General features: G+C 35.9%; 1 protein-coding gene across 1 annotated transcript; it reads right to left on the minus strand.

Annotated features, from left to right (window-relative positions):
* Positions 1-7,448: 7,448 nt before the first annotated feature.
* Positions 7,449-18,124, minus strand: LOC129902735 (DNA ligase 1). The gene is made up of 17 exons (XM_055978111.1): positions 17,161-18,124; positions 16,214-16,330; positions 15,796-15,897; positions 15,588-15,704; positions 13,938-14,168; positions 13,100-13,194; positions 12,194-12,281; positions 11,605-11,736; positions 9,920-10,032; positions 9,296-9,397; positions 9,164-9,225; positions 9,012-9,083; positions 8,845-8,918; positions 8,697-8,753; positions 8,302-8,379; positions 7,978-8,055; positions 7,449-7,868 (listed from the first exon to the last, which is right to left on the minus strand). Exons 1-17 carry the CDS (start codon positions 18,052-18,054, stop codon positions 7,800-7,802), a joined length of 2,481 nt encoding a protein of 826 aa, XP_055834086.1. The 5' UTR covers positions 18,055-18,124; the 3' UTR covers positions 7,449-7,799.
* Positions 18,125-18,406: the final 282 nt, after the last annotated feature.

Genomic DNA, 18,406 nt, shown 5'->3' on the forward strand with positions numbered 1-18,406 from the left:
AGCGGTCCTTAAATGGTATGGATATGTCATGGATCATACTGAGGCTACACGTAATGCTTCCCTGAGTACTTACCGAGGATCCCAGAAGGTTTAAAAAAAATTGATCGAAAGTCAAATCACCAAAATATTCATGGGCTAACACACACGAAAAATAAGAAAAAATCTCTTAATTTCACTTTTGTGGCTCCTAAATTCTATGAATATGCCATAGATCATGACGATACTACACGTACTTCTCCGCCGGATACTTACGGAGGATCCCATAAAGTTTTCAGAAAAAACTAACTGAAAGCTATATTACCAAAATATCAATAGGCTAACACACATGAAAAATAAAAAAAATTACCTAATTCCGCTTGAGCAAACCCTAAATATTGTGAATACATTGTGGATCGTGTCAAGGCTACACGTATTTATCCGCCAGATACTTACGGAGGGTTCCATAAAGATTTCAAAAAAAATGACCAAAATTCGCATCACAAAAATATTCATGCTCTAAGACACGAAAAATAAGAAAAGTGTCTAGTTTCACTTGTACGGCCCCAAAATGCTATGAATATATCGTGAATCGTGTCGAGGCTCCATGTACTGCTCTCCCGGGTATTTATGGAGGGTCCTATAAAGGTTTCGAAAAAAATTAACTAAAAATCATATTAACAAAATATTCATGGGCTAACACACACAGAAATGAGAAAAATTGCTTAATTCCTCTTAGGTGGCCCCTAAATGCTAATAAAATATCGTGGATCATTCCGACGCTACACGTCCTACTCCTCCGAGTACTTACGGAGGGTCCCATAAAAAATGTTTAAAAAAATTAGCTGAAAATCATATCACCAAAATATTCTTGGGCTAACACACATGAAAAATAAGAAAATCGCCTCATTCTGCTTATGTGGCCCCTAATTGTTATGAATATACCGTGAATCGTACTGATGCTACATGTACTGCTCCACTGGGTACTTACAGAGGATCTCATAAAAGTTTCGAAAAAAGCTAACCAAAATCCTTATTAACAAAATATTTATGGGCTAACATAAACGAAAAATGAGAACATCATTTAATTCTGATTGTGCGCCCCTAAATGTTATCAATATACCGTGGATAATGCCGATGCTACACGTACTGCTCCTCTGGGTACTTACAGAGGATTTTATAAAAGTTTCGATAAAAATTGTCCGAAAGCGATATCACAAAAATATTCATCGGCTAACTCACATAAAAAATGAGAAAATCATATTATTCCGCTTGAGCGACCCCTAAATGCTATTAATATACCGTGTATCGTATTGAGGCTACACGTATTGCTCCCTTGGATACATGGGGAGGGTCCCATAAAGGTTTTAGAAAAAACTAATCGAAAATCATATCACAAAAATATTAATGAGATAGCATATACGAAATATTAGAAAATCGCTTAATTTCGCTTATGCATCCTCTTAATGCTATGAATATGTCGTGAATCGTGCCGAGGCCACACATACTTCTCCCTCGTGTACTTAAAGAGGGTCCCACAAAAGTTTTTGAAAAAAATGATCAAAATTCATATCACAAAAATATTAATGAGCTAACACATACGAAAAATGAGAAAATCACTTAATTCCGCTTGTGCAATCCTAAAATTCTATGAATAGACAGTGGATCATGCCGAGGCAACATGTACTACTTCCCTGAATACTTACGTAGGATTCCATAAAAGTTTTAATGAAAAAATTGAACAAAAATCATATCACTAAAATATTAATGGGCTAACACACACGAAAAATGAGAAAATCGACTAATTTGCTTGTGCGACCCCTAAATGCATGAATAAGTTGTGGATCGTGGCGAGGCCAAACGTACTGCTCCTATTAGTACTTACGAAAGGTTCCATAAAGGTTTTGAAAAAAAATTGACCAAAAATTATTATCAACATAATATTCATAGGCTAACATACACGAAAAATAACAAAATCAATTAATTCTACTTGCGTGGTCGCTAAATGCTATGAATATAATGTAGATCGTGTCGAGACTGCAGGTACAACTCCCCCTGGTATTACGGAGGTATCGAATTTTTTTGACCGAAAGTCATATTACCAAAATATTAATGGTCTAACACACACGAAAAATGAGAAAATTGCCTACCCTAAATGCTTTGAATACGCTGTGGGTTGTGCTGAGTCCCTGCGTACTTCTCCCCTGTATACTTATAGAGGTTCCCATAAAGGTTTTAGATAAAATTGACCAAAAGTCATATCACCAATATATTTATGAGATAACCTACATGAAAAATATGAAATCGCATAATTCTGCTTCTACAACTCATAAATGCTATAATTATGTCGTGGATCATGTCGAGTCCTCATGTACTTCTCTCCCGGGTACATACGGAGGATGCCATAAAGTTTTGAAATAAAATTGATCAAAAATCATATCACCAAAATATTAATAGGCTAACATTAACACACGAAAAATGAGAAAATCGCCTAATTTCGCTTGTACGCCACCTAAATTTTATGAATATATCGTTGATCTTACCGAGGCCACACGTACTGATCCCTAGAGTACTTAGAGAGGGTCCCAAAAAGGTTACAAAAAAAATTGATCGAAAGACATATCATCAAAATATTCATGAATTAACACATACGAAAAATGAGAAAATCACTTAATTCTGCTTGTGCAGCTCTAAATGCTATGAGTATGTCGTGAATCATGTCGAGACAACACTTACTGCTCCCCCGAATACGTACGGAGGGTCCCTTAAAGATTTTGAATTTTTTTTGACCAAAAGACATACTACCAAAATATTCATAGACTAACACACATGAAAATGAGAAAATCACTTAATTCTGCTTATGCAGCCCTTAAATGCTATGAGTATGTCGTGAATCGTGCCAAGACAACACTTACTGCTCCCGCGAGTATTTACGGAGGTTTCCATAAAGTTTTTTTATAAAATTGACCGAAAGACATATTACCAAAATATTAATGGACTAACACATACGAAAAATGAGAAAATCTTGTAATTTCGCTTGCGCGGCCAGTAAATGCTCTGAATATGCTGTAGATCATGCCTATGTTACTAGTACTACCCCTCCGGGTACTTATAAAGGGTCCATAAAGAATTTAGAAAAATTTACCAAAAGTAATATCACTAAAATATTCATGGGGCTAATAATATGAAATATGATGAAATTGCCTAATTTCGTTTAATCTCTCCCTAAATGTTATGAATACATCGTGGATCATGCTAAGTCTACAAAATCTAATTTCTCGGGTATTTACGAAGGGTTCCATAAAGATTACGAAAAAAAACTGATCGAAAATCATATCACCAAAATATTCATGGGCTAATACACATGAAAAATGAGAAAATCACCAAATTCCTCTTGTGCGGCCCCTAAGTGATATGAATATGTCGTGGATCTTTCCGAGGACAAATTTACTGCTCTCCCGCATACTTACAGAGGTTCCATAAAGGTTTTGAAAAAAATTTGATAAAAAAAAATATCACATAAATATAATGGGCTAATACATAAGAAAGAGGAGTAAATCACATAATTTCGCTTGTGCGGTACTTAAATGCTATGAATATATCATGGATCTTGTCGAGACAGCACATACTGATTCCCCAGGTACTTACGGACAGTCTCATAAAGGTTTAGAAAAAAAAAGACCAAATACCATATCACCAAAATATTCATTGGCTAATACACACAAAAAATGAGAAAATTGCCTAATTTCGCTTGTGCGATCCTTAAATGCTATGAATATGCCATAGATGGTGTTGAGGTCACACATATTGCTTCCCCTGGTAATTAATTACCTAGGGTCCCATAAAGGTTTCAAAAAAAAATTAAACGAAAGTCATATCTCTAAAATATTCATTGGCAAATACACACGAAAAATGAAAAAATTGCTTAATTTCGATGATGCAACCCCTAAATGCTATGAATATTTTGTGGATTGTGTCGAGGCCAAACGTACTATTGTCCTGGGTACTTCGAAGAGTCTCATAAGGGTTTCATAAAAAAATTGACCTAAAGCCATATTATCAAAATATTTATGGGCTAACACGCACGAAAAATTAGAAAATAGTTTAATTCCGCTTGTGCGGCCTTACATGATATTAATATGTCATAGATCATGCAGATGCTACACGTACTGCTCCTCTAGGTACTTATAGAGGGTCGCATAAATGTTTCGAAAAAAATTTGATCGAAAGCGATATCACTAAAATATTCATGGGTAAATACATACGAAAAATGTGAAATCTCTTAATTCCGCTTGAGCAGATCCTAAATGCTATGAATATTATCGTGGGTAGTATCGATAACACACATACTACTCCCCTATATACTTACGGAGTGTCCTATAAAGGTTTCAGAAAAAAGATTGACCGCAAGCCATATCACAAAAATATTTATGGGCTAACACACACGAAAATAAAAAAAAAATCATCTAATTCCCTTGAGCAACCCCTAAACGCTATGAATATATCGTGGATCATGCCGAGGCTACACGTACTACTCACCCAGGTACTTATGGAGGATTCCATAAAGGTTTTGAAAAAAATTAACCGAAAGTCATATTATCAAAATATTAATGGGCTAATACACACGAAAAATGAGAAAGTCGCCTAATTATGCTTGTGCGGCCCTAAATGCTATGAATATATCGTAGATCGTGCTGAGGATACACGTACTGCTTTCCCGGGTACTTACGGAGGGTCCCACATAGATTTCGTAAAAAACTGACAGAAAACTATATCTATAAAAATTCATGGGCTAAAATACACGAAAAATGGGAAAATTATTTAATTCCACTTGTACGGCCCATAAATGCTATGAATATACCGTGGATAGTGCCAAGGCCACATATACTGCTCTCCCGAGTACTTATGGATTGTCACATAAAGGTTTTGAAAAAAATTGACCGAAAGTCATATCACTAAAATAGTCATGGGCTAAAACATACAAAAAATGAGAAAATCTCCTTACTCCATTTATGCGGCTTCTAAATGCTATGAATATGCCGTGGATCGTGTCGAGGCAACACGTATTGTTTCCCCGGATATTTACGGAGGGTCCCATAAAAGTTTCAGATAAAAATTGACCTAAAGTCATATCACCAAACTATTAATGGGCTAAGAGAAAATCATCTAATTCCGTTTGTTCAGCCCTTAAATGCTTTGAATATTGTCGTGGATCTTATAGAGACTACATGTACTTCTCCCCCATATACTTATGGTGTGTCCCATAAATGTTTCAGAAAAAAAATTGATTGCAAGCCATATCACCAGAGTATTCATGGCTAATACACACAAAAATAGAAAAAATTGCCTAATCTCGTTTGAGTGACCCTTAAATGCTATGAATATATCGTGGATCGTGCCGATGCTACACGTACTAATCACCCAGGTACTTACGAAGGGTCACATAGATGTTTCAAAAAATTGACTGAAATCCATATTACGAAAATATTTATAGGCTAACACACACGAAAAATAAGAAAATCGCTTAATTCCGCTTGTGCGGTCCCTAAATGTTATGAATATGTCGTGGATCGTTCTGAGGCACATGTACTACTCCTCCGGATACTTACAAAGGATCCATAAAGATTTCGAGAAAAAAATAACCGAAAATCATATCACAAAAATATCCATGGTCTATCACGCATGAAAAATAAAAAAATCTCTTAATTCCGCTTATGCGGCCCCTAAATACTATGAATATATCGTAGATCGTGCCGAGGTCACATGTACTGCTCTCCCGAATACTTACCAAGTGTCCCATAAAGGTTTCAAAAAAAATGACCAAAAGCCATATTACCAAAATATGCATGGGTTAACACACACGAAAAATGAGAAAATCGCTTAATTTCACTTGTACGACCCCTAAATGCTATGAATATGTCGTGGATCGTGTCGAGGCAACACTGCTCTCCGGGTACTTACGGAGGGTCTCATAAAGGTTTCCAAAAAAATTAATCGAAATTCATATCACCAAAATATTCATGGACTAACATATACGAAAAATGAGTAAACAGCCTAATTCCGCTAGTGCGACCCCTAAATGATATGAATATGTCGTGGATCTTGCTGAGACTACAAGTACTACTCCCACGGGTACTTATGGAGGGTCCCATAAAGGTTTGGAAAAAAATTTAACTGAAGTCATCACCAAAATATTCATGGGCTAACACACACAAAAATCCAAATTTTCATGGATTTGACTGAAAATTTGAAAATTTACTGGTGTCAATCCAAATTTTCAATGAAGACAGTTATTTGGATTGACACCAGTAAAAATCCAAAAGTAATAGTTTGAGTTTTGATTTTTAGAACATGAAATATCGAATTGTTGTTTTCTTATCATGCATAGGGTGTGTTTTGTATGGAGAATAATATTTTTTAATACATGCATATTCTTGCTTTCTTATAATAATATACATGCATGCATATTCTTATGTGACAACATTAATTGAATCATCACAAAACAAGACTTGCTAAGAAAAATAATTGAAAAAAAGTTGTGTTTTATTTCTTGAAAAAGTAACAAAACGAGAAACAATAAGTTGGAAGAAAATTGAATTGACCATTTTAAAAGACCTAATTGCGTAGAAGAAATTTATTTTCTTTGTTCAGGTAGAGTCCCATAAATCTAACAAATCTTGTGTAAAGCTTAAAATACAAAGTGCTTGCAACTTGCAAGTTTGAGAATGATTGGCATCTACGGATAGGCCATGAAATGCATAAATCTCGATTTAGTCGAGTCTCAATACAGATACTGAACATGCCAAATGTCAATATTCTTGCAATATGACAACATTAAATTGAATAATCACAATCACGAGACATGTTAAGAAATCTAACAAAAGATGTATTTTTCAAGTTTGAAAATGATGGCGATATTTCAAGACACCTACACAGCGCGTAAATATCCCCTTTTTTTTCTTCTATAATAGCGATATCCAAGCTAGTTCCCCACATCTCAATTATTTTACACTACATACATGTTACCTTCCGCCAACAAAGAAAATGACCAAATTCTAGTATACATCAAGGACCATAGTTATGTTAAGCGGTATAATATTAAGGACATTAAGGGCTATTTTGGTCATTTTCTCTCCCACCAATATCACTATTGGATGACTCTGTCAACCAAAAGCTTAACTAATCCCATGGGTTTTTTGAGTCAAAAGACCAGACCTTTTATGAAAAACATGTCAACAATGAGGTCCATGCAGCATACAAACATGTTGCTGCACATTACATGTGGTTCACTAACATTTAACAATCACATGGAATAATAATAATACCAAAACAAGGGTCAATTTTTATGTCTTAAAAGATCATATAGATCTATGATTCAAGTACAACGCACTCAGTGTGGGATATACTGTGCACGCGGACCTCACCCCTATCATGTGACTGCAAAGAGGACCTTCGACTCAAGTAAAGCAAAATAAAGCAGGCTTGAAAATTCACTTTTAAACTGATCAAATTATACATACTACAAGTGTTGACACATAGACTAACAGATCAACTTTCAGAAAATTGGTTTGAGGCAACTTACATCTGCCAAGGACATCAATCTGTAGTCTGTACAATGGACATGATCATTTGTTCAGATAAAAGATGAGAAGTGATGTTTGATTAGTCTTCTTCAATGGCATCTTGATCATTTTGTAGACGTGACACGATCTTCAGTTAGACTTCTTAATTGTCATCTTGATAAGTTTTTAGACGTGAAGCGATCTTTGGTTTGTCTCTTCATTGTCTTCCTTGATCACTTTTAGACGTGAAGTGGTCTTTGATTAGTCTTCATCATTGTCATCCTGATTGTTTTTATTATTGTGCTTTTGAGCATTATACATATCCGCTATCTGAGAAGCAAAGCATGAGGAGATAAAGAGTTCAAACCAATGAGATCACGAATAAATAGAATAGAAACCAGCAAAAGATGAGATGACAAGAAATTTAAGAAAAAATCACCATCTCTGCTGATGAGGCCTCCTCGGGGTTCTTGTCCTCTCGTACACGCATCAGACGTGGAAATCGTAAAGAAATTCCCTAAGACAACAAAGAGTAAATGATATAGTTATCCTCAACTTGCCACTAATCACACTATATTGGCATTTATTCTGCACATTTGACTAAGAGATTGTCCCAACTGTTTAGGGTCCGATATATAAAAGCACTATTAACTTTTGTTAAATGCTTTGGCATGGTAAGCCAAACAATGAAGAACGACTTAAGCAGGCGTAAAAGTGCAAGATTCAGTTTTCTCGTTGCATGTTATATTCAAAAGATACATACCTTCCCGGGATCCACGATACCTTGGGCAGCACGATGCACAGGGCTGATGGTAAGATCAGCAGCTTTCACTTCCCATACCTGATATTAATAAAGAGTTGTATAAATATTATAAAATCAGTGTTATCAAAGGCGAAAAGTGCAAAAAAGCATTGAGCTCTATTGAGACATTAAGTGCAAAACCCAATTAAAGCACAGCTTCAAAGAAGGTACAAATGAAGAATAAAATACAATGGTTTACATGTAATTCAAGAATATAACAATGATAAGCACAACAATTCTATGGATAAAGAGCTTGGAAATTTTGCAATTGAGTGAATATTTATTGCTTAGTGTTGCCTCAACAAGATAAAGCCCATTGGTGCTGAGGCATATGTGTGGAATGTAAAAACTATTACCTCGGTAGGTTCAAACCATACATCTGGATTGATGGTTTCTGCATACCTATAATATGACTGCATATCACACATGTTAGAGGGGCACATGAATTCCACTAACTGAAAGCAAAGTGCTTCCATCAAACTTGGGAAAGAAGAAAAATGCAACCTTTGGTTTAGCAATAACTTTAGAACGAAGGCTGGAAGAGCGTTCTTCAAGCATTGCTTCAGAAAACCCAGTTCCTTACAATAAAAAAAAAACATGGCATATAAACACCAAGTATATAAGTAGGCTAATTTGTTGCCACTTAATGTTTACAGGAGTAAATAGCTTACCAATTTTACATATGCTCTGAAACTCCTCGTTGTTGCAATCATAACAAGCTAGGAGAAAGGCTCCGTAAACACCTGTCCGAAAACGAGTGCATTAGCCAATTAACCAAAAATTACAAGGCTCAGTTTATTAGCGTAAAAGTAGATGAAGTTACCAGTACGTTTCCCCCGACCATGAAAAGCACCAATTGGTACCAGATCCAATGAGTCGCCAATACTGAAACTCAAATTGGTAAAATTGAAAGTTCAAGCAGCAACATATCTAAAGCAGTACTCCCGACACATACCTCTCCATGTAGTCCTTCTTCAGTTTTAGCCAGTTATTTGACCGCTTTGAAGGCTCATATGTAGCATCTTTACTTAGTGTTTTGATAATCAATCCCTCGCAACTGCAGAAATGGACAAATTTGAAGTGATTAAAATTAATTTTCTCTGTCTCATGTCTCATGGAAGAAACATATCTTTGAATCCTGAAATAACAGACATTTTTAAAAGGACGTGTTTACTTCGCATAACAAGTGAAGGCAAAGCAAAAGGCTCTCATTATTTACAATTCAAATATTTTTAGTTTCATTTACTAAGAGCCTGTTTGGATAAGCTTTTTTTAAGCTGCTTTTTTTAAATTGGAAATTTCAGCTTTTTTAAAGTTGTTTTGCCTTAAAATGAGTGTTCAAAAGCACTTTCTTCATTTACCCAAACACCATAAAACATAAAAGAGCTTAAAAGCTATTTTAACTTGAAAAGTACTTAAAATAAGCCTATCCAAACAGGCTCTAAGTATCAATTGCTATTATTATTAACTGCTAAAATAATTGAGATGCAATTCACTTAGCATTTCCTCTCAATCCACCATCACCTTAGGCACTCATAATAGCTCAAATGCTCATAAGTTTCTCAAAGGACTTGGTTACCTGGCGTTGACTGCATCTTCAAGAAATTTTGTTATTTCCTCGAGATCGTTTGAGGCTACAGCTGTAGCAAACTGGAAATATCCAGGTTCTTCTTCAAATGACTTGTAAAGATGCTGCTTGAAGCCAGAAGTCAAAGAACGTTAATATAGGAGAAAAGGATCGGATCCATTGAGCAAAAGCCCATCTACGTACTAAAAGTAAACATGACCAGATATCAATATGACAGAACAGTTTAATATATTAAGAATGAGAATGAGATCTTAGGACATCACAAGGCCACCTCCTTCCAAAGAAACTAAAACCTTAAGTTCCACTTAAGAACCCTATATATATGTTGGCAACAATCAAACCTATAGATAGCCAAGAATCTTCTTTTTTATCAACATAAAAATCTCTGCACAGGAATTAGTTGTGTTTATTACTCCTGGAAGAGCATCTAAATTGACTAATATCTAGACTAGAATAGAATACTTCTTATATTTACTAATTGAAATAAAATTTGAAGGTCTTAATACATTTCATCCCCAAATAGATGGCTTCCTTTTTAGTTCGCATGAAGATTAAGTGCAGAAAAAGGTTTAACAGATCATTGAATTACAGTATATAGATAACGAGATGACTGTAAAGGAAAGCAGATACAGTAGATCAGTTTAAAGGAAAATAGTTATCAGAGATACTAATTGATCTCCCAATGTGAGTATGGGCCAGAAGAAAAAAAATGCAGCAAGCTTGCACCTCAGCATATAGTTAATATAGGCATCTGCAGATGCATATTTTCCCATATGTAAACAACTTCACTATTTTCACTAACTAAGCCATACATGACTCTTAATTCTGCAGTCTTCTCAAGTAAATGACTATTAACTATATCAGATTCAGGTCCATGGAAGAAAGAGAAAGATCATTCCAAATGATATGAAACACAACCAACGGCAAGATCACTGGATTATAAGAGAGGTCAACAGTGATTTAGTCAAGAGATTTGGGAAAATTGAACAAATCAGCAAAAAGTTCACTTCACCTGTCCCTTTCCTATCGTGCAACCTATGACGCTAAAGGAAGAAGGCTTACTCATGAGGGAGTGAATCTACTTGTGTAATTTACAAGGGTCCATTGGTAGGAAGTGCAAAAGACGTAATGCATCAATTTCACTGATGAGAAATCTCGAAGCAGCAGCAAGAGTTTCTGAATACAGAATTTCATGGAAATAAAAGCATTTGACACAAGAAAAGGTGAACAGATATGTCAACTAGAAGCAGGACAATTGCATGGTTAAGAACCCAAAGTTAAGCAGATGCAATGTTTGGTCCAAGGGGCACCAGCATATGGGAGCTGCAAAATTTCACAAATGCATGCTTACGTTTTTCCTTTTTTGATTGGGGCAGGGGGTGGGAGGCTAAGTATGTACATGCTGAGGTTTTTGTAACAAATTATGTTGCAATGACATTTCCTCCTACCTCACATCAGCATAAGACGTCAGTAAATGCTTAAAATATGTAGTTCAAGGATAAGACATTTCACTGATAGACAGTTCATGTGGTACCAATTACCATCAAGACAATGCTACTTGGTTTCCACAGAAGCACAAAAGGATACAAATATGCATAAGAATTCACTGGAGCAAAAAGAAGAAAGATATAATCATGAGAATTACAGGCAAATATTCAACCACAAAATGAAAATACCTCTCTGCGAACATTAAGTTGCTCTTGAAGAAGTGGTTGTCCATTAAGATACAAGATATCAAAAGCATATATGCACACGTTGACCTTGATTTCACTAATGACAACATTCTTACGAGCACGCGTACTAAGGACCTGTCATTAACACATATCTGTAAGTATCACCTCATTTTACACCAAAATTACACATGAATATAGCAAGACAATTCTCCAATCAAATAATGAGCAATTATAGGAGAGGAAATATTAGCAGCTGAAGCTTGCTAGCGAAAATGAACACAAGCGAGATAAAAAGACTAAAAATATAAACTTGACAGAGCTCAGACACAACTTGCTTGATAAACTCTATTACCTGGACAGAATAAGAGATCTTAGTTGATAAAGAGCCTAACTAGGTTAGCTACTGATCCAAAAATATACTGAGTTATAGAAGGATATGTGTTAATGCAATTATATATCTACTTTGCTATGGGAAAAAGTTGTTGCTGTCAAGGTTAATAGTTGTTGGATTGCCTCTATAATCAAATTACCACCTTTGAGGCACCAAGACTAAAACTGCAAAGTATATATAGATTAGGTGAAGACTGTTAACCTGAAAGGGCAGGATCTTCTGTTTCTCACGGTCATATGCAACCAGTTCACAGTCAAGAACAAATGATGTTGCAGAAGATTTCTTCAATCTGCAACAAACTAGAAGAATTAACTAATAGACTCGCAACAGATTTTGGGTAATGTACTACTCTGGTATACAAGGTACACTTAGTTGTGAAGAGAATAAATCTTGTAGCAATAATGTACATACCGTATATTACATTTGCTACGAAGAATTTAAATTCTTTATCTGCCAGAGATCATTATTCACAATGTAAGAAGCATAAACTAGAGAATTATCCAGGGTCCTGTCCCAAGAAGTGTCAGAGATGTTTTGCATGTAGAGCTCATAATCCAATTTTTCATAAATAACATAAGTCATGTGTTTCATAGTTACACTTCGGAGAATGAAATAGTAGTTTAATTTTCAGAAATATTGGTGCAAGGTGCGAAAAGCTTTTCAGATGTGCACTATAGTTGGTTAATCAAGTCGCTCAGTCATCAAGTTTGATGTCTTGATTTCACATATTTCTTACAAGTTGTAGCTGTCCAAAAATTCATTATCACATAAGTCCTTGATAAATTTTATTTATTCAGCAGTCAACTAAAAGGTATTTGATCCTGGGTTTGCAAATTATAAGATTCAATTCCAGAGTCAAAGTTCCGAGCAAACACATCAACTTGATCATGCAGACCTTCCCTTCTTTTTCTCCGATTGTTTTATGCAGATCTTCCTTTTTAAGCAGCATATTGTGAAACTAGAGAGCCAAGTTTTAATTTCTTCACTATAATGTAGCTAATAGCTAAAAAATGGGAAGCTTTTAGCATCTAAAGAGAACATTGAACTAAGAGGAAGTGTTTGCATACAACTTCAGAAACAAAAATCCAGACAAATAGAAGTAACTACCTTGAGATAGCAGCAACAACGTCAGGAAACTTTCCAGTATTTCTTTCTGCATTTCGGCTATATATCTCAACGGAACCATCTTCCATGTAGTGTATCTGGATTTAAAAATAACAATTAACAAAAATTAAAATGCAAATATTAAATTTCTTTTAAACGGATTAAGAGGACCTGGGAAATGTTCGAAGAACAATGTTTTAAACCGACGTCAGCTCACTTTTTACATTAAGGATGTGCAACTTCGACTCCATTAATCAGAAGGTAGAGTCGGGGAGGAAAAAAGAGGGAAATAGAAGCAAAATCTGAATAATTTTACTTATCGGACACTGCAATTAACATCAAACAGAGAACTCAAGGGAAGTTATCAATAGCAAGAAAGAGAACGTAATGCAATAAATTAAGACTATGAATACTGTTGCAAGATCTATATCAGCCGGTTAGCCATATATTGATGAAAGAAGCAAGCTCATTTAGTCTCTAGATTGCTTCTATAACCAACTTTCCACCCTGTTCCGAAACATCCAGAGACTGAATATTAGAAAGTAGCATAACATATCCAGAAGAGAAAGGAAGGTGTCAAGCTCCAAGAGCTACTTAGTGAAGCTGTACATGAAAAGGGCTACGATGGAAAAAAATGAAAGCTCTTCTAACTCTTATGGCTTTTACTACCAGCCATTTATATCCTCCTCGACTCCTTCTCCAAATGGGTTCACTAGTTCCAATTCAAATGTCTATGATGCAAATGAACCTTGAATGGGAACTGAGTACATTCAAAGGCATATGATTTTAGTAGTAATTTACTGAATAAAAATTATTAATAAGGACAAGATTATAAGAACACCTGAGCACGTTCACCATCATACTTGTATTCACATGTGAACTCCATATCCTGAAACTTATCAAGAATTTCAGATACTCCTTTGGTTGGCTTAGCTAGCATAGGTCCAACCGGAACACCAGGTGAGAAACTGCATGTTTCTGAAAGCTTCCAAACACCATCAGCTAGAAGAGCAGGGACAATTTTTTCATAAACCGGAATCACAGAGTACACTTGCTTTACAATCTTGGCAGCCTGCCAAACACAAAAGTCAAATGAAATAAGGAACCAATGAGATATGCATTCAATAGCAATGGAAATGCAGCAGGCAGCTTGTCTAATGGACTTGCATCATATACAAAATGAGAAGGGATTAAAATTTAGTGAATCTTAATTTGCAAGGTAACACTAATCCACTTCTGCTAATTCGAAAGCCCTTTTCCCCCTTTCTGAAAGATAAAATACTTTCCATCTGCCTAAGCTTTGGTGGACAGAGTTATCCGGGTTCTATTGTTGACAGGAGGTAAATTGTACCAGCTGGAATATCGAGATACATACATGTTGGCCCAGACACCACCATTATAAAAACATTACTTATTGAAAGTGAGCCAACTGAAGGAACTCCATCAAAAAATAATTATACAAAATCCAACCTATAGGAAAGATAAAGGATTGTTTGTGCAACATGAAATATATTTAGTTCACTCTATAAAAACAAGGTCCCATGATTTCTTTTTCTTAGCATTATGACGGCTAGATGGCGAATGGTTCAAAATTCAGTGAAAATGGACTCGCCCTCTACCCTTCTCCACTTAAATACTTTTGTCCACTGCAAGGTTCGAACCCATAACATGTGCCTAACCATGCATCATACACCACACTTTTATGCAGTCTTAAGACTAGTCAAAGCACTTTGTTGGTGCCTTTGTCGAATCACTGCAGAGGAAGAAAATACACGACAAAGGAAAAGTCGAGGTGATAACACCAACTAAAGAGGAGTGTTTTGTTTAACACCAAATAAATGCAAATGAAACAAAAGGTATCCTTTGAATATCCTGGGCTGTCTGGTCCTTAAAACATCTATTGTTCCTCTTGTGCCAAATTGTCTAACTTGAATTTAACCTAATTATCTAGATTTGGTGATACATTTTCCAGATTCACTCTTGGGAAAAAGAATCCAGCCAAATTCACATTGGGTTCTAAAGGATTTCAGAAATGCATAAAAAAATGAGCACAACCGACTTTGTCTGAAATCTCATAGCATTTGTCTGGCACAACTCCAAGATCTGGAAGCTAGGTGTATGCCCACCAGCTCCACACCTGCCTCCAGTTGGTGTCGAAAAGAATAATTTTTTAATTTTCCTAATGTATTGGGGATAGGGTTGGGGAAAAGGTGGCTGGAAGTAACATATTCTCATCAGAGAAAGCTGCCCAAGTTTTGAAGTGTAGTGTGTGCTATCTTAGCCACAACACAATTTAGGTAATTGCCAGAATTACAATTTTGCAATCGATTTTCTATCAATAAAGCACGTTTTTCAAATTTTGGGGTCGATTAAAGAGTTAAGAAGGAAACAAGATACTTCTATCCTACAGTTAATAGTAATATCACTGTTCATGCAAGTATGCAGAAAGGAAAATCTTATAGAAAACTCCTCCAATTGTAGAACAATGCACCTCTTCCAAAGGAGAATCTACACCTGCAGGAGGTGATGAATGATTATCTGAGTACACAAAAGCATGAGCGATTGCTACTAACAGTGTTTGTTCAGCCAAACCAATGCGTAGCTTTGTCTGCAAAAAAGAGAAATCAACTGAATAACGGTTCAATGTGCAGTGCAACAGCTAACTAGCTCCATGAGAAAAAGAAACACTTTCCTCTAACCTGGAGGAGACGAATCAAATATTGGGGTTCACAATCAGTGGCTGCAACAAGCAGTGATTTAATGTAATTCTTTTTCTTTTCCTGACTATCCTTTCCAGATTCCTAAAAGAAATTCCCACATAAGAAAAGACAACATAATCATAGTACAAATACTAGAAATCATACTGCAAGATCGAAAACTATATCGGATAAAACAAAAATAAGTAACTAAATAGAGGATCATCTGCACCACAAATAGGAGGAACTTATTTTGTAGCTTCCATGACAAAAATCAATTCTGTGCACAATGCACAGAACTAACTTTGATTGGAGGCTTCTATAAGAACTTCAAATATTTGGTATGGGAGCTATGTCACTTAACATCTTAATCCCACTTCAAGAAGTATCTAAAAGAAAGTGAACACTGAAACTGGAATACCTTAGCAATGATCCGAAATGTGTCAAAAACTTTGGCAACAGTCAGTGCTTCTGGTTTATGCATCAGAGGCTGTGATGAACGACTTACTTTTGCAACAAGGCCCAAATCTCCAAGCTCCTGTGTGTTTAACAATGAAAAACAGACATTTGGACTAGTCAAAACTGAACAGGAGAAAAGATGAATCTCCTGGATGGCATGGTATAATTTAAACGGAACAGGTACTAGCAGACATTACAGGATAATCATACAAATTTCTTGTCAGTCCCTTATGTATAAAATAATCATGCCAACTATGCATGTGATCAAACACGTGATTTTCGAGATGCTGCTTTAAATGTGATGCTCCAATGTTAGGCTCCTAAATTCAAGTACATGCCAAAGCCATGCAGCATTTGATTCCCACTAACTCCTCGTGGCCTCCATCCCCATCCCCACCCTCACCCTCTCGCAACAGGTCTCTCAATTTCTTCAATCTCCAAACAACATGAAAGATGAATTTCACTTGTGTCTAGCAGACCCTCCAACTACAAATTCAAAGACACCAAAGAGATAAAAGAGGAAAAATAAAAACAGAAACAGTGACATCTTTGTCATGTAATAATTAACTGAATCTGATATAGTTCTGTGAACTGCACTTAAGTTTTCATATGGCATATAGCTAGGCATATAAGGGCTTTCGTGGACTTATAAACTAACAATATTGCTGCAGACAATCATTTCATCAACCCCGACCAGACTAACTATCAAGAAAATACACACTAGGCATTTCTACAGACATGATTTAGGCAATTACACTCAATTAAGAAAAGGTAAACTTTCACTTTTGATCTCCTCTAGGGAGTCTCTTTCAGACACTGCACTGTCTTTCAATCAGACAAAATATTCAAGTCATGTTTGCGTCTCCCATTCTACAGCATTATCAATTCAGCAATTAACAAACATATTACCTTGTATTGCTTCTTGATATGTGCCTCTTTAGCGCCACAAGCTTCAGCAAGTGCCTTGATAATGGAAGCATCACCAATACCAAGCTCCATACCATCGTGTGCAGCTGCAATCTTGTTAGCAGCAAGGTAAACAACAGGCAACAAATCCTCAGGCGTCGTCTCAATCACAGTCCTCAACATATTAGTCACAATTTCAGTAATCACAATCCTCCCTGACTCCTTCGAAATCGCATCAAACGCCTTAACTACAAACATGAACGGCACTCTCTCACCATCCCCCCAATATACTGCCTTTCTTGGATCAAAATTCGCAGCTTTTTTCTTCATTTCCTCAATGCTCTCATCTGGACTTATCATTTTCCGTTTCTTCACCACCAACTCCTCACTTTTCGACTCATTAACCAAATGGGTGTCCTCAATTGGCTTCAAAACTGAATCTTCATTCCGTTTCTCCACCACCAACTCCTCACTTTTCGACTCATTGACCAAATGGGTGTCCTCAATTGGCTTCAAAACTGAATCTTGATTTGGTTTCTTCACCACCACCTCCTCACTTTTCGACTCATTGACCAAATGGATGTCCTTAATTGGCTTCAAAACTGAACCTTGATTATCAACAGGGGTTTTACTTGAAGTTTCAACATCTGGCGTTTTACGTTTCTTGGGTGAGGAGGTTGTTTTCTTCTTGGAATTGGCCATAAGGACAGCAAACGCAGAGCGAGGAGGAGGAGGAGAATCAGACATGGTTCTTGAATTAGGGTTTGCAGAGAAGAAAAGGGGTTTAAGAGGGAACTGTTTCTTCTTGGAGAAAAGAAGAAAAATTGAAGAGGGTTTAAGGGAGAAATTGTAAAGAATAGTGGGTTGAGTGAAACGATATGAGCTCAAAGACAACATTCAATTTGGAAAAAAGGTGTGCAAAGGAGGAAAGGAAAGGAAATAAGAGAGAGGTGGCGGGAAAGGAAGGAGGTGCATTTTTGTTATAAGTTTGGAGTTCGGAGATTCAAACAAATCTATATTTGATTATATTTGATCGTAAATTTTTTATATATATTTTTAAATATTTTAAATTATTAATTATTGTGATTTATAATATTTTTTATGTAGTTTATAAATATATAAATTTTATTTTAAAGATTTTATGCGTAAATTGCCAGTCAAACTCAAATTATTTGACTCTTGAAAAATGAAATGTGACACATAAATTGAGACAAAAGGAGTACATATTATCAAGTCTGATACATCTAAA

The sequence above is a fragment of the Solanum dulcamara genome, chromosome 9 (genome assembly GCF_947179165.1).
Source record: "Solanum dulcamara chromosome 9, daSolDulc1.2, whole genome shotgun sequence".
In the NCBI taxonomy this organism is placed as follows: Eukaryota; Viridiplantae; Streptophyta; class Magnoliopsida; order Solanales; family Solanaceae; genus Solanum; species Solanum dulcamara.